The sequence below is a fragment of the Pangasianodon hypophthalmus genome, chromosome 29 (genome assembly GCF_027358585.1).
Source record: "Pangasianodon hypophthalmus isolate fPanHyp1 chromosome 29, fPanHyp1.pri, whole genome shotgun sequence".
NCBI classification, from domain to species: domain Eukaryota; kingdom Metazoa; phylum Chordata; class Actinopteri; order Siluriformes; family Pangasiidae; genus Pangasianodon; species Pangasianodon hypophthalmus.
In genome coordinates this window covers 10,681,562-10,708,964 of record NC_069738.1, presented here as the reverse complement: position 1 = coordinate 10,708,964, position 27,403 = coordinate 10,681,562, and the positions used below count along the sequence as shown (strand labels likewise).

At 38.9% G+C, this 27,403-nt stretch overlaps 2 protein-coding genes across 2 annotated transcripts; one reads left to right on the top strand and one right to left on the bottom strand.

Annotated features, from left to right (window-relative positions):
• The first annotated feature begins 1,657 nt into the window (after positions 1-1,657).
• On the top strand, positions 1,658-12,890 carry maneal (mannosidase endo-alpha like). The gene is made up of 4 exons (XM_026942162.3): positions 1,658-2,758; positions 3,406-3,515; positions 10,461-10,537; positions 11,846-12,890. The coding sequence occupies exons 1-4, from the start codon at positions 2,275-2,277 to the stop codon at positions 12,480-12,482; spliced, it is 1,308 nt and encodes a 435-aa protein (XP_026797963.1). The 5' UTR covers positions 1,658-2,274; the 3' UTR covers positions 12,483-12,890.
• A 4,908-nt stretch (positions 12,891-17,798) lies between these two features.
• On the bottom strand, positions 17,799-27,324 carry sf3a3 (splicing factor 3a, subunit 3). The gene is made up of 17 exons (XM_026942446.3): positions 27,083-27,324; positions 26,017-26,064; positions 25,806-25,858; positions 25,390-25,495; positions 25,208-25,280; positions 24,033-24,124; positions 23,860-23,942; positions 22,844-22,982; positions 22,343-22,411; positions 21,227-21,294; positions 20,905-21,012; positions 20,746-20,815; positions 20,410-20,574; positions 19,748-19,858; positions 19,059-19,149; positions 18,251-18,306; positions 17,799-18,104 (listed from the first exon to the last, which is right to left on the bottom strand). Exons 1-17 carry the CDS (start codon positions 27,176-27,178, stop codon positions 18,027-18,029), a joined length of 1,506 nt encoding a protein of 501 aa, XP_026798247.1. The 5' UTR covers positions 27,179-27,324; the 3' UTR covers positions 17,799-18,026.
• Between the last annotated feature and the right edge of the window lie 79 nt (positions 27,325-27,403).

Here is a 27,403-nt window from a genome sequence, read left to right as displayed (position 1 = left end):
ATAAAAAACAAAATGCAATTATTAACATTTTGCAGATTCTGCAAGGCATATGTAAATGTATGACTACAACTGTAAGAAGAAATAATTGACAGTATTTAATAATTAGACATGTGTTTAGTAATAAAATGGTGCTTGGGTGTAAATGTAATATGGTTCCTCATGTTCTGAGGAACATGAGGAACCTTCTTATTCGAAGAAGCCGTAAAATGCTTTATTCAGCAATCTCTCGTGCCATGTTTAGAGGCTCACAATAACAAAATGCTAATGTTTATTTCTTGTAATTCATGTTTTTCATGGTGTGTCATATCTATTTTAATAATTAGTTGTTAAATTTATTAATTATTTTAATAATTAATCAAGAAAATATGAAATAAGTAGAAAGAGCTTCACTTAATATTCTTACATGCCATGTTCAGTGAGGTGTAGGGTAATAAATGAAATGCTTTAATAGTTCTTATATGTTGTATAAGTCTTATATAATTCTGTATAATTCCATATAATTACTGATGTACTGTATATACGCTGTTATGTCTAGTCTCATTGTACTGTATATACACTATTATATCTAGTCTCCTATTTGTACTGTATATACACTTATATCTAGTGTCATTGTACTGTATATACACTATTATATCTAGTCTCCTATTTGTACTGTATATACACTTATATCTAGTCTCATTGTACTGTATATACACTATTATATCTAGTGTCATTGTACTATATATACACTGTTATATCTAGTCTCCTATTTGTACTGTATATACACTGTTATATCTAGTCTCATATTTGTACTGTATATACACTTATATCTAGTCTCATTGTACTGTATATACACTGTTATATCTAGTCTCATATTTGTACTGTATATACACTGTTATATCTAGTGTCATTGTACTATATATACACTGTTATATCTAGTCTCATATTTGTACTGTATATACACTGTTATATCTAGTCTCATATTTGTACTGTATATACACTGTTATATCTAGTGTCATTGTACTGTACATACACTATTATATCTAGTGTCATTGTACTATATATACACTGTTATATCTAGTCTCATATTTGTACTGTATATACACTGTTATATCTAGTCTCCTATTTGTACTGTATATACACTGTTATATCTAGTGTCATTGTACTATATATACACTGTTATATCTAGTCTCATATTTGTACTGTATATACACTGTTATATCTAGTCTCATATTTGTACTGTATATACACTGTTATATCTAGTCTCCTATTTGTACTGTATATACACTGTTATATCTAGTCTCATATTTGTACTGTATATACACTGTTATATCTAGTCTCATAATTAACAGTTCATATTAAAGAATAATAAGATCCACAATTTGATCATTAGTAGTTTATTTCTCTCCAAAAAAAAAAATGTTCCCAATTCCAAATCATTTGATTCTCAAGCCCCGCCCCTTCAGGAGAACGCTCATCCAATGAGGGATCAGTGACGCGGCTCTTCTTTTCATCAACAAGAACATGGTGGGATCCCAAATGGCCTCCTATTGGACACCAAGTGCACTAACATCCTTTACTTAGTGCCCTTACACAAAGTGCACTTACATAGGGGAACTCGCGCCATTTGGGATTCAGCTTGTGGTCCATGGACGTGCTAAAAAAAAAAAAAAAAAAAAAACCTGCAGAAAATCCTACCATCCTCTTCATCGACCAGTGGACCGGAAGTGTTTATGGAGCTGATCGATTCCATATAGTTGGCATCAGAACAGATTAAAGGCCAGGAAGAAAGAGAGTCAGGAAGAAAAACATCTGTAGCAGCTTTTAATCGGATGGAGAGAAAAGGAAGGATGGAGCATCCGAGGAATGATCAGTCGTGGGATGGAAATGAAGAACAGGCAGATTCTGCCTTTCTTGTGATGGAGGTTGGAAAAGGAGAGCTGGCATTTTGAAATGAGATGGATTTAACTGAAAGGAGATAAAGATCTCTTGCACTTTGTTTTCCATAGATTCCATGATGCGCATTTACGCAGCAAACATGGCCGTGGATCCAGACTCTTTATAAGCTTACTGCATAGGGTACGAAATCATTCGTACCCTGTGTACGAATTCTTTTATTTGCTCTTTTTTTAAGCTCAAGTGAAACCAAGTTTTGTATCATCACTGCAGATATAACTCAGTAATGCATGATCAAACTCAATTCTTAACTTGAACTGAACACGCTTTATTATTATTATTATTATTATTATTATTATTATTGAAAGTCTGCGTCTTTCAGCACCATAGACAGCAGCAATGACTCGTTTGCGCAGGAAGTTCTGTGTGGCCCTCTTCCTCTTCGCTCTTTTCATCTTCGGCACCATGATGGGTTTACGGACCCTCAAGCCCACTGACGGATTCTCAGATCTCGCGCCAGGGATGGAGCTCGCACCCTTCGTGGGTGGGAAGCTGGACCGGAGACCTGCGCCTAACCATGTGGACATAAGCGATACCAAGATCGTCTTGTCCAAAGCTGGCCAAGAGCACAGCATTTTCTACGACGTTCACATCTTCTATTATTTGTGGTACGGCGCACCTCCTGTGGATCGTGGTTACATCCATTGGGACCACGTCCTCGTTCCTCACTGGGACCCCAAAATAGCCGCCAGTCACCCCAAAGGAAGGCACAATCCACCAGAGGACATCGCTTCGGGTTTTTACCCTGAGCTCGGACCCTACAGCTCGAGGGATCCCAATGTCCTGGAGTCACACATGGCACAAATCGAAGCGGCTGCTGCAGGTAAGCGGGTTTCACGGTTGGTTTTTTTTGTCAGCCAATCATGGGTGGCATGGTGGTGCTGCCTCACAGCTTCAGGGTCCCTGGTTCGATCCCTGGCTCAGTTTACTGTCTGTGCTGAGTTTCTCTGCATGTTCTCCCCATTTCAACGTGGGTTTCTTCTGGGTTCTCCAGTTTCCTCCCAAAAACAATGCCAGTAGGTGGATTGGCTATGCTAAAATTGCCCCTCCTGTGAATGTGTGTGTCTGCAACGGACTGGCATTCCATCCAAGGTATATTCCCAGCTCGCACCCAGTGTTCCTGGGATAGGCTCCAGATCTACCATGACCCTGACAAGCCGTTACCCAAGATGAATGAATGAATTTCAGCCAATGATGTTTCTTCCTAGACCTTTGCACGGTATATAATTTATTAATGGTTATGGTGATTTTGGCCTTAAAGATGCAGTATACAAATGAGCTATCAAATCGGCAAACATTGTATTGGGTGTGAAAGCAGAGTTATGAGAGTCCATATGCAGATGTTTTATTTTACTGTGTCTGAAGTGAAATGCAAGAAGGTATAAAATAATTATGAGGTTATTAAATAATGCAGATATTAAATAAACAGCATGGACACAAAGACAGAAGTATTCATCTCCATTTTGCTAGGTGTAGTCGTTCTCTCTTGGTACCCGCCTGGTGTGGCAGATGAACACGGTGAACCCACTGAGGATCTGGTGCCTTCCGTAATGGACGCTGCCCATAGGCACAGTCTCAAGGTAACTGGTGAGCGACAACACTTCTTTTTTATTTTTACCTTTTTGAAAGGGCACTTTAAAAATAGTAGAACATTTTACATTAGTGCATGTTCATATATACTATTGCAAGCATCTGATGTTATTCTTAGTTTATATTATGTTCATGATTATATTCATGATGATTTTGTTGTATTTATGATAACCACATTATTGATTACTAGACAAGCTGGTTCTATTTTTGGGATTTGAGAACTAACAAATAATTAGGTTGATAAAGGCAAAAAATATTTCAGTGCAGAAGACAATACTGACTGGTTTCTTTTCTCTGAAACTGTTAAAGCTATTACCTAGTGTAGAAATGTACCTGTATGTTCAGCTTATTTTGACTTGAGAGTAAAATATTAAAATTAATTGTTTTAAAATCAGAAAAATATTTCAGTCCTTTTCAAACCCCCATTTCAACCATATTAAAAATCTTTTTATGGCAATATATTATTTTACTAATAATCCATGTATGACATATTTTAGTCCATTTGTTATTATTATAAAGTATTTAAAATACTTTTAAATTATTGCAGTAAAAACTGCAGTATTGTCCTCAGTGATAAAACAAAAGAATGGAAATCAGTTATTAAAAGATGGGTGTAGGATAATCCTAAATGTGAATGTATGATTATTTTCTAAAAGTTGCAATGAACCATTAATAAAATGTCCCATTCCCAAGTACCATTCCCATGTCATTGTTTATTAATCACAAAATATCTTATAGTACCCCTTGTACATTGATTTAGCATGGATTGTAAATTGAAATGTGTAGGGAATAGGCATTGCAAAGATGATCCAGTCTTAAGAAAGTGTGTTGAAAGCGCTGCGATGAAAGAGCTTATCCTTGCCGAGCCGGAAGATGATTCAGCGGACACACAGGGAGAACTGAATCCTTTAATTTGGCAAATGTGTGTCAAAGCAAAGTGATTTAGAAGAGCATGGCCTTCTGTCGTGTACAATGAAATGAGCTTTCTGTCTTCACACCCGTAGAGAAAAAGCAGTTAGAGAGATGAAAAGACAGGAAAAGTCTAGAGAGTGAGACAAAAAAGGGACAGATTCTGACCGCAGAGGTCCAATCTATGGCACTATTATTATTTTAGATCTCTGTTTTGGCCTTCATGGACCAAGCCAGATGTATTGTATTTCATCCTTTACAACTACAGGTAACAGAAAGGACATGGAAAAAACATTATTGCCATGGAAACAGTTTGCAAGGACATTTCAGCAATGACACAGTGGAAAATTAGTGGGTGTCCCCCCTTCACTATATTTAAAGGGATCCCTGGGTTGTATTTTCCTGTCTCTGGTCTAGAGATCTCTCCCATTAGAGAATATGAGCGCTATTACAGACTTGTACTGCTCAAATCCGTGTGTCAGTGGTGTCTGTCAGGATTTCTGCAAGGCTATTTGAGAGATTCGTAGCTTCTAGTGACTCTGTGGTCCTTGGAAAGTGATTTAGGTGAACTTTAAAACTGCACTGAGTCTCCAACAACAATAAAAAAAACACCAACCAAAATAGAAAAAACAGCAAAACTGAAGAAACACTATTAAATAAAACATACATGAATTAAGGAAGGAATAAAACACAACCAAGTGTGCTGTTATAGGAAATAAATCAATGACTGTGTGGTGTAATTTCAAAGCAACTAAGTTGATTATTTTCCCAGTAGCACCACGTATCAGGGTGTTTTATTATACAGTATAACCAAATCTTTATTTGCCAATGATTACAATTATAATTTTAATGTATTAATGAATGGTACTTCATACTTAGAACCACTTATAGTTACATTTAATGCTGTGGAATGCTGTGGACTGTCCAACATCTGTTTTGAAAGTTCCCTGTCCAGAAGACTTTCCTATGGTGGAAACGAACTGTTACAAAACACTACATTTGTTAAATAACAGCACCTTTTTTCATTCGTTTATGTGTCTGCTTAGATTATGTGGAGCATTGATATAAACCGAACGTTCATATTACAGCCAGAACTACTGTCCGAGCCATAGGGTTACACAAAAATAACCAACTTCTGCACACTTTCTGACCAATCAGATTTGAGAATTCAGCAGCACTGTGGTATAAATCAACATAAATAAGGACAGTAAGGACAGGGATGTCTCTATATCTCCTGTCGTGTTAACATTTTATGCAAGGATGCATATAGAATTGTGCACTCAGTTCACAGTTAGGAAGGATGACGCCCTTCCTCAATCAGTCCTGGGTACAAACTCAAGAATTTGGGCCAATCGTGAAAAAGTACCAATGTAACTCACAAATAAAATCCCATTACAAGCTAGTCTTGTCTTTATGAACATCCGTACAGTGATGATAGACGTTGTTCTACAGCACCAATTAAGTGTCTCATACATACATGTGCACATGCCATGTGAAACATTAACAAGGTGCACAAGAGTTGTTAAAGTTAATTAGCCTGAGAAATACTGTAGACACACAAAATCCAATGTCACAAAATATAACGCATAGCATTTTAGAGAGAAAAATCAGTTTCACCAAGTCCTCTAAAAGCTTGTATTGTTATCTAAAGTCAATATGTGGTGCTTTTACTATAATGAACATTGTAGAGGTTTTATCTGGCCCATTCCTCAAAACAAGACCTTTTTTGATGGTGTACAATTATTAGTGCCCCTAGATAATACACTAATGGTGCCCTTGCAGCTCATTCTCTCTAAGAAACTCTTTAAGGTCAGATCAATAATCGACCAGGCTCCCTAAATAACCACTGTAATGTAAAGATAAAAAAATGAGTCTTAAAGAAAGCACACACCATTAAAAAAACACTTTGTATACCCTCTAGTAATTTAATATTGGACCCAAATTTTGATCAAATGTAAAATTTCTTCTTTATGGCTTTGCAAGGACTCCAACATAAACATTACTGGAAGTACGCAGTGATGTGTGTCATATAGTAATGTAAATTCAAATTCAAAAAGAGCCTAGCAACAATTGTAGTGACTTTTTTTTAGCCCATGTTAGTGACTTTCCTGAACTCCATACAGCTCTCCAGCTCAAATCATTGTTGATATACGAGTTGAAAGAGTAGGTTTGCTCCACTGATCATCAGTGTGTGTAATGACTGACTGTGTTGCGCTTACAACTAATCACTGATCACCACTTTTTCCTAATAACCAATCACTGACCACCACTTTTTCCTAATAACCAATCACTGATCACCACTGTTTACCCAATGACCAATCACTGATCACCACTTTTTCCCAATAACCAATCACTGATCACCAGTTTACCCAATGACCAATCACTGATCGTCACTGTGTCCCAATGACCAATCACTGATCACCACTGTTTACCCAATGACCAATCACTGATCGTCACTGTGTCCCAATAACCAATCACTGATCACCACTGTTTACCCAATGACCAATCACTGATCGTCACTGTGTCCCAATGACCAATCACTGATCACCACTGTTTACCCAATGACCAATCACTGATCGTCACTGTGTCCCAATGACCAATCACTGATCACCATTGTTCCCAATGACCAATCACTGATCATCATTGTTTGTCCCACCCTTGCACCTCTTTGTTCTTCGCTCTTCCTTCACTGTTACTGCATCTTTTTGTCTGCATTCTTGAAAGAAAGTATAGTATTTTATAAATGTGTAAAAGTTCATTTTCTGGTGCCTTGGCCAAAGATGACTTCTTTTTATAATCTAATAATCTAATTTTTATAAATCTAAACCTAATGTGGCCAAAGATGACTTCTTTTTATTATTTTCTATTCTGATAAAACTCTATTTTGTTCTATTGTATTATTTTGTACGTGAAAATCTTTCTGCTTTATGTACCCCAATTGTTAATTTGATATGCCAGTGATGATAATGGTGAATTAATTAATATTCAAATTAGTCTATGACATCATCTAGTGACTTCTAGAGACTTTTTGAGTGCGCTTTAGCTACTTTGCTCTGAAAAGAGTTGGCAACAGTGGCGGTGATATATTTGTTGTACCTAACAATGCTGTTTTGTAGCAATGATTAATTCAGTACTGTACTTGAGTTTTTCTTTCACCAATACTTGCGAATTTTACTTACTAAACTTCAAAAGAAAAATCTCCACTTTCTACATACTACATTTTCAATCACTACATTACATTTCTCTGTAATCATATAAAGTAATAAGCATTTTTTTAAGCTTTTTTTAAGCATCAGACAGCTTCTAAATTCCTAATGAATCAAAACTTTCACTACCTTTCACTATCCGATGCTACGCACACTTTATTCATCCATGTAGTTTGCATTGTGACAGAGAGTGATTAGCATTCGACTAGTTGTTATGATCTGTTATTATCATGCTCGCTAACATTTAAGAGATTAGCAGTAAAGTTTTTATTTAGTCTTAGCTCCAGCATTGTTGGTTCCTTGGTTGAAAAAAAAAATTCATCATCAGTAACAAAAATCTGTGTGTGATTTGAGGCAGATGTCTTTTTCTGTTTTTTTTTTTTTCTTTTGTGGCTCTTCCTTTAAATTAAATTTACACCTTTCTACATTAAATTGAGTGAAGAATTTGCAGCTTTTACCAGAGGATTGATTTCATAGAGTTATTGTACTTTCACTTGAATAAAGAATCGCAGTACTTTTAATACCTCTGCTTTTTATGTTCTGGCAAGATGGGATATTGGAAAAGGTGTATTCAATAATTTCATTGACTGCCAAATATAAATTCCTGACGAGCATTTTATTGGACAAGCAATAAATTGTTGGTGTAAAGGTTTAAGACAGCAGTTAAGATAAAGTTATTACAGATCCATCATGGTGCAGGGTGGGCAGCTGCTGATGCTGAGAGAGAGAGTAGGGTACTGTTTATGTACTGTTCATAAAAATAAGAAAAGAGTGCACTAGGCGTCCTTGCTAATATATCATTGATGGTCTGATTACAGACTTAAAGCACTCAGCACAAGCATCAAATGCTTTTGGATATCATAAAAATCAGGGACTAAGAATGTAGTAAAGTATTTTCAAAGCAGGGTGTTCATTGTTGAATCCTATTTCAGCAAATATGTAAGAAGGGTATACCTTAGAAACCCCAAAATACGTATGACGACTTGGTCTTTATTCATCATGACTGGAGGTTGCAAACCTAAGCAATGCATAACTAAGGGGAGGCCATGCTTCACGATAGGGTGGTTTACCAGTGTGATGAGAAACTGAATGAATTCTCACTACGATAGGCTAGATTGAACCTGTCCAATGGTGAGGATTGTTAGTATCATGCATGAACGTTTAGCTAGCTAACACAGAAACGAACTACTCCCTACCCTCACTGACCATAACAAACAAACAGATGAGCAAACATGTTTAAGCAAACTTTTTCGTGTCAATGATATTCATCATTTGGAGGCATAACATTGAATTTCTTCAGGTTGTTATTACCTACTGTTAGCCAATGATATTGAATTTGTACCGCTAGCGTACACTATATGGCCAAAAGTATGTGAATACCTGACCATCACAGGCGTACATGGTTCTTCCCCAAACTGTTGCCACAAATTTGGAAGCACGCAATTGTCTAGAAAGTCTTTGGATGCTGTAGTGAAGGTTGGAGTGGAAGAACTCGAGTGTCCTGCACAGAGCCTTGACCTCCACCCCACTGAACACCTTTGGGATGAACTGGAACACCGACTGTCTGACCTCACCAATGCTCTTGAGGCTGAAAGGGGGAAATCCCCACAGACACATTATAAAATTTAGTGGAAAGCCTTCTCAGAAGAGTGGAGGTTATTATAACGTAAAGAGGGACTAAATCTGGAATGGGTCAAGCACATATGAGTATGATGGTTAGGTGTCCACAAACTTGTGGCCATATGTAGCATAATGTTTTGGTAGCTATGATGTTTTTCTAGCCTACTAGAAGACAAGCATGCCTTATGTCCAATGGTGATCCTACTCAAGCCATATACTGATATCCACAATATGTCATTTTCTATGGTTGTAGAATAGTATTTTTTCCACACCCTAGATTGCCAACCCAAGAAAGTCCTTGGGTCTAACCTGGCCAGCGCATTGTAAAAGATCTAGCTATGTCTCTGCAGAAGAAAGCACAAGCTACACTTTGAGACATTTTTTATACTTGCTACAAAAGTAAAGCTCCTTTAACAGTTCGCAGGTTCTACTGAGATTTGAACTCAGATTGCTGGATTCAGAGTCCAGAGTGCTGGATTCAGAGTCCAGAGTGCTAACCATTACACCTTAAAATGTTAGTTTCCACAAACTGAGCACAAGCATATAATTGATGTTTTGACAATTCACAGATATCAGAAAGGCCAGGGATTAAAGACTGTATTTTTAGTGTAATTGGAATTTATTGCCAAAACCCAGGATTAAACCAGGGACCCTTAGACCTTCAGTCTAACGTTCTGCCAACTGAGTTATTTCAGCCAAGAGGAACATCCGTAGAAACCTAAAAAATGCTGAATGGTTCTTACTCAACCTAACTAGAATTTGGCATACTACACCTTACACAGAGCAAGCACAAGTTACTACTGTGTATGACAATAAAGACTTTCCTCTTTCTTCTTTTTCTTCTTCACATTCCTTGCAATCGCTGGCTTTCCTGACATGAAGAGATTGACTATATTCTTGTTGCAGTTAAAGCGCCTTCAGAAACTCAATTCAGTTACCTAAATCTCAATGGTTTCTATTCCATGAACATGAAATGTATTAAAATTTACGAATACACAAATATAAAAAAAGATTTCTATTGATCGAAATCAGGGCAATTGGCTCGATCTCAATCCAGGAATATAGCTAGCAGTGTTTGGGGCTCATTTTTAGAGCTGCAGAAACCTGACCTGAATCTGCTACTCGGAGCCATTTTGTGTTGCATGATGTTCGCCAATGCAAGGATTTCTCATCAGCCTGTGTTCTGTGTTCTGTTTGTAGGTGGCGTTTCACATCCAGCCTTACCGAGAGCGGACAGACCTCAGCGTGCATGACAACATCAAATACATCATTAACAAGTAGGTCAAATCCGAGCCACAGCACAGGCTTTCTAAGGTCAGAAGGTCAGATGATTCCTACTTATAATCTTTCAGCTGAGGAGCAATCATTTTCATTGTTCATATTTTTTTACAGTATGTCTTTAAAATGAGAGGGAACATGTATCTATGATGTATCATTCATATCATGGAATGACATCTTTGGATAGAGGATACTGCTATAACCCCACTGTGTCTTTCGCTACCTTGCCTCTGTAGGATGATTCCAGCTTTCTGATGAAGGTTGCACACAAAGTGGCAGAAAATTAGTCATCTATTCATTTTACAAAAAGAAACTGAGTTGGTATAATGTGAGTGTTGAATTTCTAGATATCAGATATTACAGGCAATCTCTGGGCACCCCTCTGTGCACACCATCTGCCATAAAAGAAATCTGAACACAGACCGAGGGGAATAAGTATCAGTGATTAGTCTACATTTAAAGGAAAACTCCTTTTCCTTTGTTTTGAAGTAATCGTGATGTGTTTAGTGATTCTGGTGCTAATTTGCTGGTTGATGCTGTATTTCCATTATTTCTATGAGAAGTTAATGGTTGTGTGTGTCGCACTGACGTCACAATGAAAAAGACTGCTAGCACAGTTACAATGGAGTTTAATAGGTGAGAAAACAAATGGGATGACCGTTAGGTTTCTCCCGTAGCTGCTGAAAACCAAAGCAAGAGCATCTTTCCTCACTCACCATTTTCCAGCAATATTCAATCAGCAAACACTAAACTCAAAGATCCATTGCACCGAGTTACATCAGAGACTCGGCTCAGCTAGTTAATGATGTGCGAGATGACAAGCACGATGGTGTTGATGGTGGTATTATCATGAAATTTGAAGCTTTGGAAGCTGATCTGTCTGAGCAGAGTGTACAGATGTGGCAGTAAGAGGTGTGGACGGACTAAAAGACTAAAGCGCTGCCGCATCACTCTCTATAGGTGGAGATGAAGCGAGGGTTAAATCCCATTGCACCACTAGCAGAAGGTAGTCTTACAGCATTGTGTGTAAGGAAACTCTTAATCAAAGTGAAAGAAGTTTAAACTAAAAAGTCTGCTCAGGATTTCATTACAAAATAAATCTAGGACACCATTGAAGATCACATGTTAATTATAAGGATTAATTCATTCAGTCATTAACTCTCCAGGGTCACTGATTCATGATTTGACCTCTTGAGAAAAACAGACAGATTTCACTGGACTATACAAAAGAGTATACAGTGCCAATAAAATTGGAAATACTATTAATAAAGCTATGTCTTTTTTTTCTTTTTTTTGTTTTAACACAGGTATGGAAATCATCATGCATTCTACAGATTCAAGTCCAGCACAGGGCGAATCCTCCCTTTATTCTATGTGTATGACTCGTACCTGACCCCACCTGAATCCTGGGCTGAGTTACTTACCAAGCAAGGCTCCCACAGCCTGCGAGGAACACCTTACGACGGGATCTTCATCGGCCTTGTCGTCGAGGAACGTCACAAGCACGACATCCTGGCAGGCGGCTTCGACGGCATGTACACCTATTTTGCATCCAATGGCTTTTCTTATGGCTCCTCTCATCAGAACTGGAAGACCATCAAAGATTTCTGCGATGGAAACAACCTGCTTTTCATGCCCAGTGCTGGGCCAGGTTACGTAGACACGGCTGTTCGGCCGTGGAACAACCACAACACGCGGAACCGAGTCAACGGACGCTATTATGAGACCTCGTTGCAGGCAGCGCTGTCTGTGAGGCCAGATATCATTACAATCACTTCATTTAACGAGTGGCACGAAGGGACGCAGATCGAGAGAGCCGTACCCAAGAAGACTGCTAATCGTCTGTATTTGGACTACAAGCCCCATGAGCCTGATCTTTACCTGGAGCTCACCAAGAAGTGGGCTGAACAATTTAGTAAGGAGAAAGAGCAATGGCTGTTGTGATTGGAACAAACTACGAAGAAGGATTCGATTTTGTCATGTTTAGCACAAATCCTATAAACCTAATGTTTAGTTTTGTATTCAGCATGGTTCGATGAACAAGGTTTATTGTTCCCTCTGACCTGTGTCTGAATATTTATGAGATTTACCAGGGCTAACATAAGGCACCCTTGTTATTTTATAGGCTGTCTCAAACTTTTATTAGGAGCTCTGATTTAAAACGTGGTTTACTCTGCTGGTAGAGTGTGATCTCATCTTTCCTTGTAACCTGAATGTGCTTATAGTGACTCAACTGTTTCATAAATAAAGAATTAAAACCAACACCTAGCATAATTGTCAGAATCTAATCATAGTTTAATGTTATTTTATGACTAACAAAGGTATACTGGTTTTACCGAAATTGTGCGTTTCCTAGATTTAGTGAAAATGATTGAATTTATCCATTATGCCGAAGTTATTCATCACGCTGGGTTCCAGTATATTCTGCCTGAGCTGGCACGGCTGCGTGAAAGATTGCAGCTGCTGTCAGCAGTTTGAGCGCAGCAAGGCAATGCACAAAGGAGTACTGAAAGCTCATCCACTTTATTGCATAACAAGACGCAGCAGTATAAACCAAGCTGTCTCCTCTATGTGTGTGTGTGTGTGTGTGTGTGTGTGTGTGTGTGCACTGAGGAGTTGGCAGCTTCAGTCAGAAACTGAACACACAGTCATAAATCATTAAACACTTAGTGCACTTAGTATTTCAGCTCCAGGCTCCCCAGTTCAATCCTGAGCTCGTGTTACTCTCTGTGTAGAGTTTTGCATGTTTTCCATGGTTTCCTCAGGGTTCTCCGGTTTCCTCCCACCTCCTAAAACATGTCAGTAGGTGGATGAGCTATGCAGCTTTAGGCTACGTCCACATTAATCCGGATAGATCTGAAAACTGCATCTTCGTTTTAAAACACTACACTGGCATTTTAAACCTCTTTCCAAAAATTGCTCATCTATGCTCAAACATCTGAAAATGCTTACATCCCTATACTGCGCATGCGTAAAAACAGAAGACGCTTTGGCCTGCGTTATTTCCGTCAGGCGTTTACTTACATTCCGGCTCTTTGAATTGATGCGGCAATGTCTGTAGGTTGTACAAAGTGACAATAATCTTTAACAACGTTATCGAACTGGATAGCAGGCACAACAATTGCAGTGCAACATCGTCCACCATCTTGTTTGATTTGAGTTGACTGGGTCACATGTCTGCATCACATGACTAAAAATACGTCATTGTTTTTTAAATATCTCCGTTTTCTCAGTTCACACTACAACAGCGTGAAAATGCCGTTTTCAAATTTAGCGTTTTCAAAAACGCTGTTTCAGTGTGGACGGAAGACCAAAACGTAGAGACGCGTTTTCAAATTTATCTGGATTAATATGGATGTAGGCTTAGATCATCAACACTCACCTTAGCTAGCAGGCCACATTACACTATCTAAGTTAGTTTAGTAGACCATTAATACATCAATTATCTGAAAAGTACATTCTCAATGCACCTACAAAACACAAAAAGAGACTGCAATTCATTATCCAAAAAAATCCAAAAAAAACACAAGTTGTGATTGCATAAATAGTCACCCGAGCTGCTGTGAAACAACTAAATTAGTTGTGATTACAGCATCAAATGTTCATTGTGCTAATGAAGATTTACATATTGTTAGCACATTTTGTTAGTTTATGGCACTGAGTTTATTGTTCTATTTTGCCCCCTAGTGGAATAACAGAGACTACTATTCAATTATGGTCCACAAGTTGATTTTAATTTAGAAAATTGATTGAAAATTCATTTGGTGGGCCGAATTGGAACCTTTATTGGGCCGCGTACCATATGTTTGACACCTCTGACTTAGACGGTAAACAAATCACAGCGATCAGAAACATTGCCAGAAGGCACACCCTGATTAATCCAAATGATCAATATTTATCGAAATGAGTTTTGACTGAGTAGCTGACAATATTTCCTACCCTAATGCTAACTCAGAGACCGTTTGGAAACACAACAGGGCAAGAAATGATTCACAGATACATGCAATCTAATAATGATTGAATAAAGATACTCAAATTTAATATTTTTTTATCCACAAAGTAATCCTAAAAGTCAAAATCCAGACATTTAGAGACACTGTATAACCAAGACATCACTATAAACCAAGCTGTCTCCTCTGTGTGTGTGTGTGTGTGTGTTACACAGTGAGGTGCATTTATAGTGGAATGGACATGGGTAAGTGTAAACCTTCATAGGCAGATAAAATTCTCATATTCACTTAACATTAAATGACATCATAAATTTGGGAAATTGAGCAGTTTGTGTAGACAGACAGACAAACAGATAGACAGATCACAGACGGTTGCACAGACCTCCAAGTGCTAGCCGATGGTACCCTTATTGCTGTTAGATACCGGGATGAAATCCTCAGAGCCATTGTCAGACCTTACGCTGGTGCAGTGGGCCCTGGGTTCCTCCTGGTGCATGACAATGCCCGGTTTCATGTGGCCAGGCGGGTTTCGAGTGTGTAGGCGGTTTCTGGATGACGAAGGCATTGATGCCATTGACTGGCCCTCATGTTCCCCAGAACTGAATCCAATTGAGAAACTCTGGAACGTTATGTATCAGAGCCAAGTAGCACCACAGACTGTCCAGGAGCTCACTGATGCCCTGATCCAGGTCTGGGAGGAGATCCAAACACACATGGATAGCTGTAGTGCTAACTACACTGTGTAGCATGAGAAGGTCACAGCAGATGGAAAATTGATGTGATTGGTGTGATTCTTGACATCAGTCAGATGTTACAAATCGGATGTTAAACTGAGCCCATTCTAAGGATAATGTACACCAATCAGCCGTAACTTTAAAACCACCTGCCTAACATTGTGTAAGTCGCCCTTGTGCCGCAATAACAGCTCTCATCCGTTGAGGCATGGACTCCACAAGACCTCTGAAGGTGTGCTGTGGTATCTGGCACCAAGACATTAGCAGCAGATCCTTTAAGTCCTGTAAGTTGCAAGGTGGGCCTCCATGGATCGGACTTGATGACCAGCACGTCCCACAGATGCTCGATCGGATTGAGATCTGGGGAAATTGGAGGCCAAGTCAACACCTTGAACTCTTTGTCATGTTCTTCAAACCATTCCTGAACAGTGTGGCAGGGAGCATTATCCTGCTGAAAGAGGCCACTGTCATTAGGGAATACTGTTGCCATGAAGGAGTGTACTTGGTCTGCAACAATGTTTAGGTAGGTGGTACGTGTCAAAGTAACATCCCCGTGCATGCCAGGGCCCAAGGTTTCCCAGCAGAACATTGTCCAGAGCATCACACTGCCTCCGCCGGGTTGCCTTCTTCCCATAGTGCATCGTGGTGCCTTCTCTTCGACAGGTAACCGACACACACACACACACACACACACACACACACATACCCAGTCGTCCACATGTGTGTTCTAACACCTTTCTATCATAGCCAGCATTAACTTTTTCAGCAATTTGTATTACAGTAGCTTTTCTGTCAGATTGGACCAGTCAGGCTAGCCTTCACTCCCCACATCCATCAGTAAGCCTTGGGTGCCCATGACCCTGTTGCCGGTTCACCAGTTGTCCTTCCTTGGACCACTTTTGGTAGGTACTAACCACTGCATAGCGGGAACACCCCACAAGACCAGCTGTTTTGGAGATGCTCTGACCCAGTCGTCTAGCCATCACAATTTGGCCCTTGTCAGAGTCGCTCAGATCCTTACGCTTGCCCATTTTTCCTGCTTCCAACACATCAACTTCGAGAACTGACTGCTCACTTGCTACCTAATATATCCCACCCCTTGACAGGTGCCACTGTAACGGGATAATCAGTGTTATTCACTTCACTTGTCAGTGGTTTTAATGTTATGGACAATCGGTGTATATATAGTGTACAATCATTGGCTAGATGAGAGAAGAGACCTTTGAGATTTGTATCAAGTATTAGAAAAAAATGTAATTAAGTATTCAGTTCCAATAATACTCAACTAAAGAATACATATGCCAAAATAATACTTAAATATAGTAATGAAATGCAAGTATTCTCCACCCCTGCAGGTCAGTTATAAAGCTACAAAGCAGTAACTAACTGACAAAGCTAATCTGGAACAGAAAGAGCTCTCAGTGCATGAGTTGATTTCAGTTACGACAATTATTATAGATTATTATAGATAGAAATCAGTGTTTATGAAAAGCACACTGATTCTACATTGCTTCAGGCCCAGATCCAAACTGGAAACAGATTCTTAGAGCTTGAACTGATGGACAAAAATAATCTTGCAAACATCTTGCCATATTTGTAAGATTCAAAATGCATTTAATAAGAGATATACATATTTTTTCAGTGTTTAATAAATTAGAGCTCACCTCAGGGCCAATCTGACAGATGATGGATTATTCTACTTCATGCTGCTCAGCCTGATCTTGTTACTTTACTAAATCTGTTGGAGCCGGTCACAGATTTTGCAAATTGACTCCATGTTACCCAATTTGTTTTGGTTTGAAACATGGTCTCAAGTGAAGCATAAGGTACAATGTGCTTTTCATTTCCTAAAGCCTAATTTGAGTTTACATTTTTAATAAGAAGCCTTGCCAGATATACTGTCATGTTTTGCAATTGTGAGCTTCATAACTACTGTAACTACTGTACTTAACGCATGGTTTCGGTGTGAAGGCATTTGACAGCTGCTGATGTTTTAGTTCCTGACTATTAGTTACATCATGAACCCTATTGATTCAATTCCCTGTAAAATTAGATTGTTTCATGGTGCCAGGTTTATGTTTCTAAATAGTTTATTTCCATGGTCAGTAACAGGAATATAGCAAATGGGGTTTATATGCATTACTGTGGAGAAGAATAAGACCAGTGTTATCTGTACAGCGTTCTGTAAGAAGACGTTTAACATTTATGGAAGGAGTCTCCAGTGTTAGCGCATCGGACACAAGACTTTGAGCCTTCTGGTGTCTCAGTAACATGAAGTTGCATTTTTTTTTTTGTCTTAAAAAAAGAAAGCCTGGTGAGGGAATGACTGTTTATATGACCATGCTATAACATGACAGGAACTAACTTGTCTTGCAGAAAATTTCACATCATTAAATGTAACTATAATATATATTATATAAACTCTAAAGGCCATTAAGCAATAAGCCAAAAACACCTTCATTTACAATGCAGTCTGTAGTTGAGTCTGTAACAGACACCCATATTGATCAAGAGTGTACAAAGATATGTGTGTATGTGTATACATATGTTTGACAAAAACAATGCACACATTGACACAATGTTCTCAGATTTATTCAATAACGAAATGAATACCTGTCTCATTTTTTACAGAATGCACAAAAGAGAATATTCTAATAATAAAAACACACAAATGTACTTTCAAAAGATACATACGAATAATCGAAACCCGAGATTTAAAAATATATATAGCGTAATCATAAGGGGTCCTCAAGGTTGTTTTCTACGGTGCATGTCTTCCTGAAATGGTGCCTTTATGCGACGATCTAAAGCAGCCCCTGCCTCTTCAGATCCTCATAGGTCTTCTTGTTGACCACGTTTCCACTGGAGTCCTCATACTCCTCCTGAAAGAAAGAGCGTGAACAGAAAGGAAAAAAAAGGAATGAATGATGAGGGTAAGATGGGGGTGAAAAAAATTAAAACATGGTACCAGTGTCTGTAGTAGCAATCAATTCCTTCTGTGATTGGCGGATGTAAGAGAATAACTCACCTCTGTGTCCGGCTGCCATCTCTCTAATGCCTTCTGTGACTTCAGCTTTGACCAAACTGTGTGTGTTTAAAAGACAAAAGGGGGGAAAAAAACATGAATCTTCTTTTCATGCCATTCTTCTGGCAGTTCATTAAGCATGCATGTCTTGGTTACTTTCAAATTAAAACACTAACAATCAGGTATTAAAATTAAACAGTTGATCAATTTCAGTGTAACTGCATGTGTGTGGTGGTCTAGGAAAACCTGTTAGAGGCTGCTGTGTCTGATTTCAGGCAAATATTGAAAAAAAACTGGGTTTTTTTTTAAGCTTATAACATACTTTGAGACCTCAAACTTCAGACATTGTAAATATATATCACATTTTGCAAAGATCATTGCAGTGATTTGCATCATTGGGTCAGTCTGCCTAAAGCCTTACTAGCTCCTCATACAGCAAATGTCATGTTTTGATCATGTTTTGATCATGTGCATTGCAGTGAAACAGACATAAGTCTAATCATTTCAGTTTGTAATCAGATACCACGTGTTAAAATATGCACGATGCTTCTGCACCACAGCTGAAACAGAGTGAGGATTTTCTTCCTTTTCACTGCTGGGAGTAACCAGACTTTAAATTTCGACTTTTTTACATTCAGAATGTCTGTGTAAGCTATATATATAGTAGAATATCAAAATTTCACCATGTAAAGGGTTTTCCCAGGTCACCACACACACATATATATTCATCTAAACACAGTCCCTTCATCAAGGACACATTCAACTCTAGTATCTATTTTAAACAGTTAGAAACGTCAGTAATTGGACTCACGGGACACCGCGTCCTCGATCTGGGTGACGTTGGCAAAGTGGGCGGTGTTAGGGATGCCCAAGCAGCGCATACCATGTGCATGTCTCCACTCCTACGAGAGACAGAAATGATTATTTTGTTTTAATTCACAGTAAGCAGGAATGGTTCAGAAATATTACTGTAACACACAATGCACTGTAACAGTAATGTCTCAGATTACACACAACAGCTGCATTTAATTTCATTTGTAGCTAAATTACACCAGAAATAGGGCATGTTTTAGTAAAATATTACTTGCAGCCATCCATGAGACAAAAAAAAAAAAAAGACAATTCGAATATCCAAAAGAATTTTCATACAGGCATAAATTAAGTATTTAATATATATTGTACATGGTAACTATTCTCACTTCTGATTGGTCAGGAGGTGTTTTAAGATTTATTAATGAAGCTATACTAGAGGAAATAATGAAGTTCTTAAAACTGAAGTACGATGCTGCTTTACAACACTAAAGCTGAACAAACTCGAAAAGAATAATGAAAATTTTATTCCAAATCAAGCTGAACATAAAGCAGCTCTGTAATATCTTCATCAGAAATAAAGCAAAGAAGCTAAACTCTTCTGTTAACTTTTAAAACGAATCACGTTATTGAAATTAAAAGCAGTAAATTGCTGCGTCAGTGAGGTGAGACAGTGAAATAAGCACTCACTGCAAAGTGTCTCTGGAAGGCTTTGGGTCCTCTGTACGTGTAGTTCCCGCAGATTTCACAGTTGTAGTTGATGTTTAGGCCATGAAGCTTGTATAGCCAGTAAGGAATGGGCTAAAGAGAGAAGATCCAAAAAAATAAATAAATAAATCAGTATGAGCATGCATTATAAAAACCACAACATGCCTTAACACAGATATCTATTTATAACCAACAAACAATAATCAGTACATATCTTACAGCGCTATTACTTTGTTTGCTCATCCACAAGCAGCTCATTTCTATCAGATCATCTCGATGCAGATAACATTCGGGTCGGACAAATAATAAATCCGTTAGCTAGCCTAGTGGGCGAGTAAAAGCCCAGTCCCATGTATTGGTTGCCCAGCAACCTAAGGACGGCTAAAATGTGATAGCAAACGTAACGTAATAGTGCCATTAATACAGACGAGTATATGAATTCCAGGCAAGACAGCTATTATCCTCTTGGGATAAATTTTCAAAAGATAACTAAAATCAAGAGGACATAGGATTTATTTTACTTGTCCGCTGGGGAACTATAAATAAAAAACAAAAAAACTATTAGCCTTGATATGAAATGTGCTTGAATTTTCCAGCAAGCATGTCAGAAGATCTTCCGCTTTATTCCTCCGATCTGCAGTTACCTTGCCGTCCCAGCCCAGAGGCAGGTTTTTGGGATTGTAGATGATCTCGTTGTCCTCGTCTTCGCTCTCGCTCTCACTGGGCTGCTCTTCGTCGTCCTCTTCGCGCTCCTCGCCTGTCCGAGCCTGCTTCCTCTGGACGTTCTCGTGTGTCAGCTGCCTCTGCTCCTGCAGGATCGAGCAGTGATCTACATTAGACTACATCCAAAAGTGCTCCAAAAGTGCATGTTGTCCAAGTTAGGCATAAGCAATAGCATGTAATGACGGAAGAAAAGACAATTTCTCATTTTGCCATCCTTTCCGTACAAGGAAAATGAGGCATTGCTAGAGAGCACGTACCCCCAAAACCTCCACGTATTCATAAATTTGGGCCTCCAGGAAACCGATCTCCTTGTTACGCTCTGTGTCCCTGTAAACAGATGATTGTTGTGAATGTTGTATTCCATGTATCAAACTAAAACACAGGTGGACTTTGGGGAAAAAAATTGAAACACCTACTTTTTTGGTCCCTTGGCTTTTGGGTTTTTGGCAAACAGAGAAGGATCCAGTGACTCCAGAGATTTCCCTTTAGTGCTGAACAGTCTCTGTGCTCTTTCCTCAAGTGTGCTAAAGACGGAGAAGGCACACGTTATACACAGAATCGGTATAAATCACTGGATTCAGAACAGATGCTGGTAAGGAATGGATAGCGCACACACACGCACACACACACACGGACACACACACACACACACACGGGGACACACGGACACACACGGACACACACGGGGACACACGGGGACACACGGACACACGGACACACGGACACACGGACACTTACCCACCACACTTTAAGCCCAGAGCCATGAGAGCAGACTTTAACCTGTCCAGACCCAGTGATGCCAACTCCTGAAATCGATCACATGTTCTGTTAATAAAATAGTCCAGATGTCTCCACCTGCTGGTTGATTAAATCATTTGCTACAATGTCTTGCATAAGTATTCACCCCCCTTGAATATTCCCACATTTTGTAGTGTTACAACCTGGAATTCAAATGGACCTTTATCATTTGATTTACACAGTATGTTATTTTTAAACGTACATTTTGTTAGTGCTACAAAACTATTGTTATGCCACTGTAATTTAACCAAAAAAGCTGTTGCTAGACTCAAGACTCAAGTCTAAATTTGAGTGAAATTTGATACTTTTGGCTCATTTGCTATTTGCTTTGGTTTGGTTTTTCACTGCAGGTAATCTAACAAACCAAAACGCAAAAAAAAAAAAGTTAGCTGAGGGGCATCTAGGGCTGAAAACATCCACGTAAAACTCTTTCACTAATTGGTCAAAAATACAGCGATGGAAAAAAGTAAACAAAGCGTACAGAAATGATAAAAATCACCCAAGCATGGAGAACACAGCGCTCCTCTCAATATATTACTGAATAATATAAATAACTAGTTTAAAATATTTTGTGGGCCACATCCACTGTTTATTTTCTGTTTTTGTTTGTTGGTCCACGTCTCCAGAATGCGTGGCATTCCTGTAGTGCTACAGCTTCTGTGATGGCTGAGTTTAGCAGAAAAATGTCACACACGTCTCGTAATACACGTCACGTTTGGTACACTTTGTGCACTTCGAATTGGAACCGGACCCAGATCATCTCGCTCAGATTATTATCAGGACCGGTTATTTTGGTCCAAGTGCGATTGCTGTGTTCTCAGCTGCACTAACAAACCTCACCAAAGAAGAAAACACACCGGGGTTGGTTTAATTCAAACAAACAAAACACTGCGTATGTGAAAGCACACAATAATTACAGCTTCTGAGATATGTCTCTCAGCTTTGTACATCTGGATCCTGATATATTTGCAATTGTCACGCTACATAAAATAAATTAAGTAAAGGGCGTTAAGAGTGACAGAAACGGCTGTGTGTGAGAGTGAGTGCAAGCTTTACCTCCCAGGAGGAGAAGGCAGACAAGTCCAGATGAGCTCCAGCATGGGTGAGAGCACTGCTAGCCTCTTTCTGTTACACACACACACACACACACACACAAAGCAACAATTAAAACAATTCAAATTGTCTTTCCTTTACAGGATACCTACTAGTCACCCAAACCTTGTTTTGAAAAAGATAACTATTTTCCAAGATAAGTTATTGCAGCCCATCCTGCATATGAGAGGCATGTGAGCGGGCTGTGTGTCACCGCACTGCAAACGACCCCAAATACGCCACAGAGTAAGTAACATTACAATGACGGACTCCATTGTGCTGTACGAGAGCGCTTTTCTTCCTGTTTTCTCCAAAACAAAAAGTCGCATTGTAATGACGTAAGGCCCGGAGCGTTAAGTGCAATGTGTTTGCAGGCCGGCAGGAGAGTGGGAAGAGGGACAATCGTGCTTGCACATGGTACAAGGTAACCAGGTCTAGTGTGAGTACGCCCTAACTCAAACCCACCGGCCAGCCAGGAAAAGTGCCGTTCTCCCACTTCTTCTCAAAGTCCATCAGCACTTTCCCATACAGCTCGTTCTGATCCAGCAGGGGCTTCACTCGGTCTGTGTAACCCTGCAGGTAATCCAGCAGCATCTCTAGATACCTGCACAGATTCAAATCACAGGATTACACACTTAATCAGTTGTTTCTGGTGGAACTGTGCTTCAAAACATTGCCTGAAATCAATAAAAAACAATTAATATATATTACACCACAGCAATGCTGAATTCTCAAATTCTTCAGAAAGTGTTGAGTAATGTTCTTTAACAGCAACTCGGACAGTAGTGCTTGACGTAACACAAATCACGGGTAATAGATTAATAAATAACGATTCATCGTAATGTGTTAGCATTTCTATAGTAACGACTCATTCAGAGGGACTTTCGTAATCTCAGGCTACTAATAAACTTATAAAAATGAGTTGATATTTAAAAAAAGTAAAACAAGGTTTCTGTAAGGCGATGTTTATTTAACACTTAAAGAAGGAGTCTCCAGTGTCAGCGGTTAATATGCCTTCTGCCATGGGGAAGTCTTCATGAGAGATGGCTTTCAGGTTTCTCAGTAACATCACAAGTGTGTGTTTTTTTTGCACACGACTGTTTATACCTGCGATAACGAAAACGATAACAGGAACTCGATTTGTAGATGTTGAACAACATCGAATGTAACAATAAATGGTTAAAAAGAGTGACGTGTTGTGCACTAATGAATTAAAAATTGCGCTGTGGTACAACAGAAATACAAATCTTTAGAATGTGCAGTTATTGGAAAATAATCAACTTGGGTATGGTAACAGTAACTCCGCTTTGTGTCAGGCCATCTTGGATTATTTTCCAATAACAGCATGCCTCATTGTGTTTTATTCCTTACATCAGAACCTATTACTTGCTTACTTTTTTTTTTTTCCCTGACTCTCACAGATCCCAACACACCATTAGGGGAAAAAAAAAAAAAAAAAATTGCTGATGAAAGCGACTCACCTTTTATACTCTGCGTTCTTCCTGTCTTTGGAGATATCAAAGAGCTGATCGAAGGACGACAAATAGGAGACGTATTCCAGTTTCTAAAAACAGAGCATGAGATCAAGTCATCAAAAAAAAATAAAAAATAATACAGAAAACAGATGATTGGGAAAACTGAACTGAAGTCGTACCTCTGATCCTTTTAGATTGATGTACTTCAGGTAGCAGTCGTGGAGGTCCAGATAGCGGCCATATCCTTCCTCATCAGTGAACTCTACTAGATCTGTATAAAACCGAGTAATTAAGACTGGATAAACAAAAGTACGCCAAGAGCACCAAGAGAACTAGGATTTGTAAAATAGAGTCAAGCACAATAATCCAATCTAGATAACTAATGCTAGATAGCAAGGAACAGAGAGGAAGTACTAAGTTACTACTATCTAGTACCTCAAACTACCAACTCATTGTTCACTCTTCGTTTCAATCAAAACACTCAACTGCCTCGTGACTAGAATTGCAACCACAGCAAATATCATACGTTAGGAATAAAACAATGGTATTGGAAATTATACAACAGTCAGTTCCGCTCCACTAATCTGATTGGTCGAGCGGTGTTCCAAGAGTGTCTATATTTCCTATAACTACACTGGGATGTTTCACTGTGTGTATCACTCCACTCGTCTGTGTTCGCCACGTAAAAATTCCACTTCCTAGTTCGAAACGGTTACTACAGTAGTGTTAGTGACATCATCAGCAGACAAACAATACTTTTCAGGAATATAATTTTTGACTTAAAATATGAAAGCTCGTCAGATGAAGATGAAAAGGAAGAAGGGAAGCCAGTTTCACCAGAAGCACCTTTAACAGGAATGTACGAATTAATGTGAGCTAGCTAGCCGACATGCTATAAAGTGATTGTGGATTCTTCGGGATCTATTTCCTCTAGTGGCGCAAAAATAAACTGAACATTTGGCCATATTGTGTCTGAAATGTCACTTACTCGATATTAATTTCTTGTTTATAGAACTGTTTATAAAAGCAATATGGCACTCACAATCGTGCGATTATACTGATTATCAGCACTGTTGTGATTAACTACGGCGCTCAGCCTGCTGCTTCGTTCTACACAACACAGTATAACTGCACAATTGCGAGTGAGATATTGCTTAATTATATGGTGCATCTGCCATGTTTTTTTTTTTTTAAGTGTCTGCGAATGAGCTGTTACTATAGAAACGATAACACTTTATAACAAGCAGGTTAAAGTAAACCTGAGATTAGAATTAAAGCCGACGCTACTGTCAGAGCCACTGCAGTGTAAATCCAATTACTGACATGCACCTATATGAAGGCAGCCATGACTTACTCTGTGCTTCCTCGCTGAGGTTGTCTTTAGCCTTCATCAGCTCCTCAAACTCCACCGACATGGGCACACAGATCTGTGTGGACGAGAAAGTGTGTGTGAGAGCAAAATTCCTGATTTTGAAAAGAAAAAAAAAAAAAAAAAAACAATAACTGCAGATGCAACAGTGAGTGAAGGTGCAGTACCTCATTCGGATGTTTCCTGTGGAATTCCTTAATCTGTTTCAGCCGGTTGTAGAATTCAGCAAACTCATTTGGCCCGGATATGGCACTCAGCTCTTCCTTTCTCAAACTGGTGCGGAGAATTTGTGCAAAGAAAGAGAAAAGCAATGTTAATGCAGTGCTAGACACGATGTTACAGATCATTTAATCGTTCAGATGCAGGAAACACTTTATCCTGGTCGGTGAATCCGGGAATTATCCCAGGAACACTGAGTGCAAGGTGAGAATACGCCCTGGATGGGATGCCAGTTCATCACAGGGCATCACACACACACACACACACACACACACACACACACCCTGTGGGTCAATTTAGCATAACCAATCCATTAATCAGCATACTTCTGAAAGGTGGAAGGAGAAAAATAATAGACTCTTACCCATCTTTGTCCTCATACGCATCTCTGAGGTTTGCACTCACTTCCATGTACCTCTGTATAAAGAAAGAACAAAAAAAAAAAAAAAGTCAGTCTTCTTAATGCAATAAAAAGCATTAGTTCAACAATGGGATTAATGTTAGATTAAAAATATATATATATATATATATATATATATATATATATATATATATATATATATATAGGGACTTACGTCCAACATGGCTCGTATACGATGATCAGAATTAATCTGGTCACGCAGCTGGAATAAACAGACACACAAGTATTGACTGGTGGAACGGAAATAACAAGCATTTGCCAAAAGTGTGAAGTTCTTATTCAAAGAACGTCAGGAAAAACAAACTAGCAAATCGTCTAAAGTCTTGTCACAAATCGCACAGTCGTTTCCCATAGTGCTCTATAGTGCAAGTAGAAGCTAGTATTTGGTACTCTGTATGACAGACTTATCATTCTACTTCCATTCATTTTATATTCTTGTCACAGTGTCACTATGTCTATTGTACACTATATGGCCAAATGTTTGTGGACACCTGACCATCACACGCATAGGTGTTTGTTGAACATCCCAGTCTAGATTTAGTCCCCTTTTGCTCTTCTGGGAAGCTTTCCATTAGATTTTGGAGCGTGGCTGTGGGGATTTGTGGTCATTCAGCTACAAGAGCATTAGTGAGATCAGGTACTGAGGTCTGGGGTTCAGTCGGTGTTCCAGTTCATCCCAAAGGTGCTCAGTGGGGTTGAGGTCAGGGCTCTATGATTTCTTCCACTCCAACCTTCACACACCATGTCTTCATGGATCTCGGTTGGTGCACGGGGACATTGTCATGCTAGAACAGGTTTGGGCCTCTTAGTTCCAGTGAAAGGAAATTATAGATTATAGATAATTTTGTGCTTCCAATATGTGTGGAAATATATAAGCATCATAGTGATGTGTCCACAAACTTTTGGCCATATAGTGTATTTACATGTCTCTCAACATTTTCACACCTTATATTCTCACTTCTCTAACACTTTCATTTTCTCATGAGAGATGAATTAATACAAGTTTATCTTATGTTTCACCAAAACAATGTTTTCACTGACAACAAACAACTAAGCTCTCAGGTTTCACTCCACTCTAAAAGGTTTATTATATCATATCTTACACCAAATAGCTTTCTGTTACTAATTAATGTTCACCCAGGTTTTAGCAGTCATTCATCCTAACAGAAAGGAGTCCATTTCTATCAGCTACATTAGCCAGCTAGCTCAGCTAGAAATACCGTCGTTTTCTTGTGTAGCATCTCCTTTGTTTTGGCGTCCATTAATCTCTCCTTCTCCTCATGGTAGCGACGCTGCTGCTCTAAAATAGGCTCCATGATCACAATATTTACTTAATAACAGCAATAGGAGAAAGAGACTCGATCAGATTATACTGATCCACTCCAGTCCCTAACTAGCCGGATTATTTAGCTAGCTTACGCGCGTGCAACGACTCAGGAAGTTGGTCCGGCGTACAATTAAAACCCGGGTGGAAATAAGACGACAGCACTAACGTTCCGGTTTCATCTCAAACGTGTACGTGACAAAATATTTTAGATAGA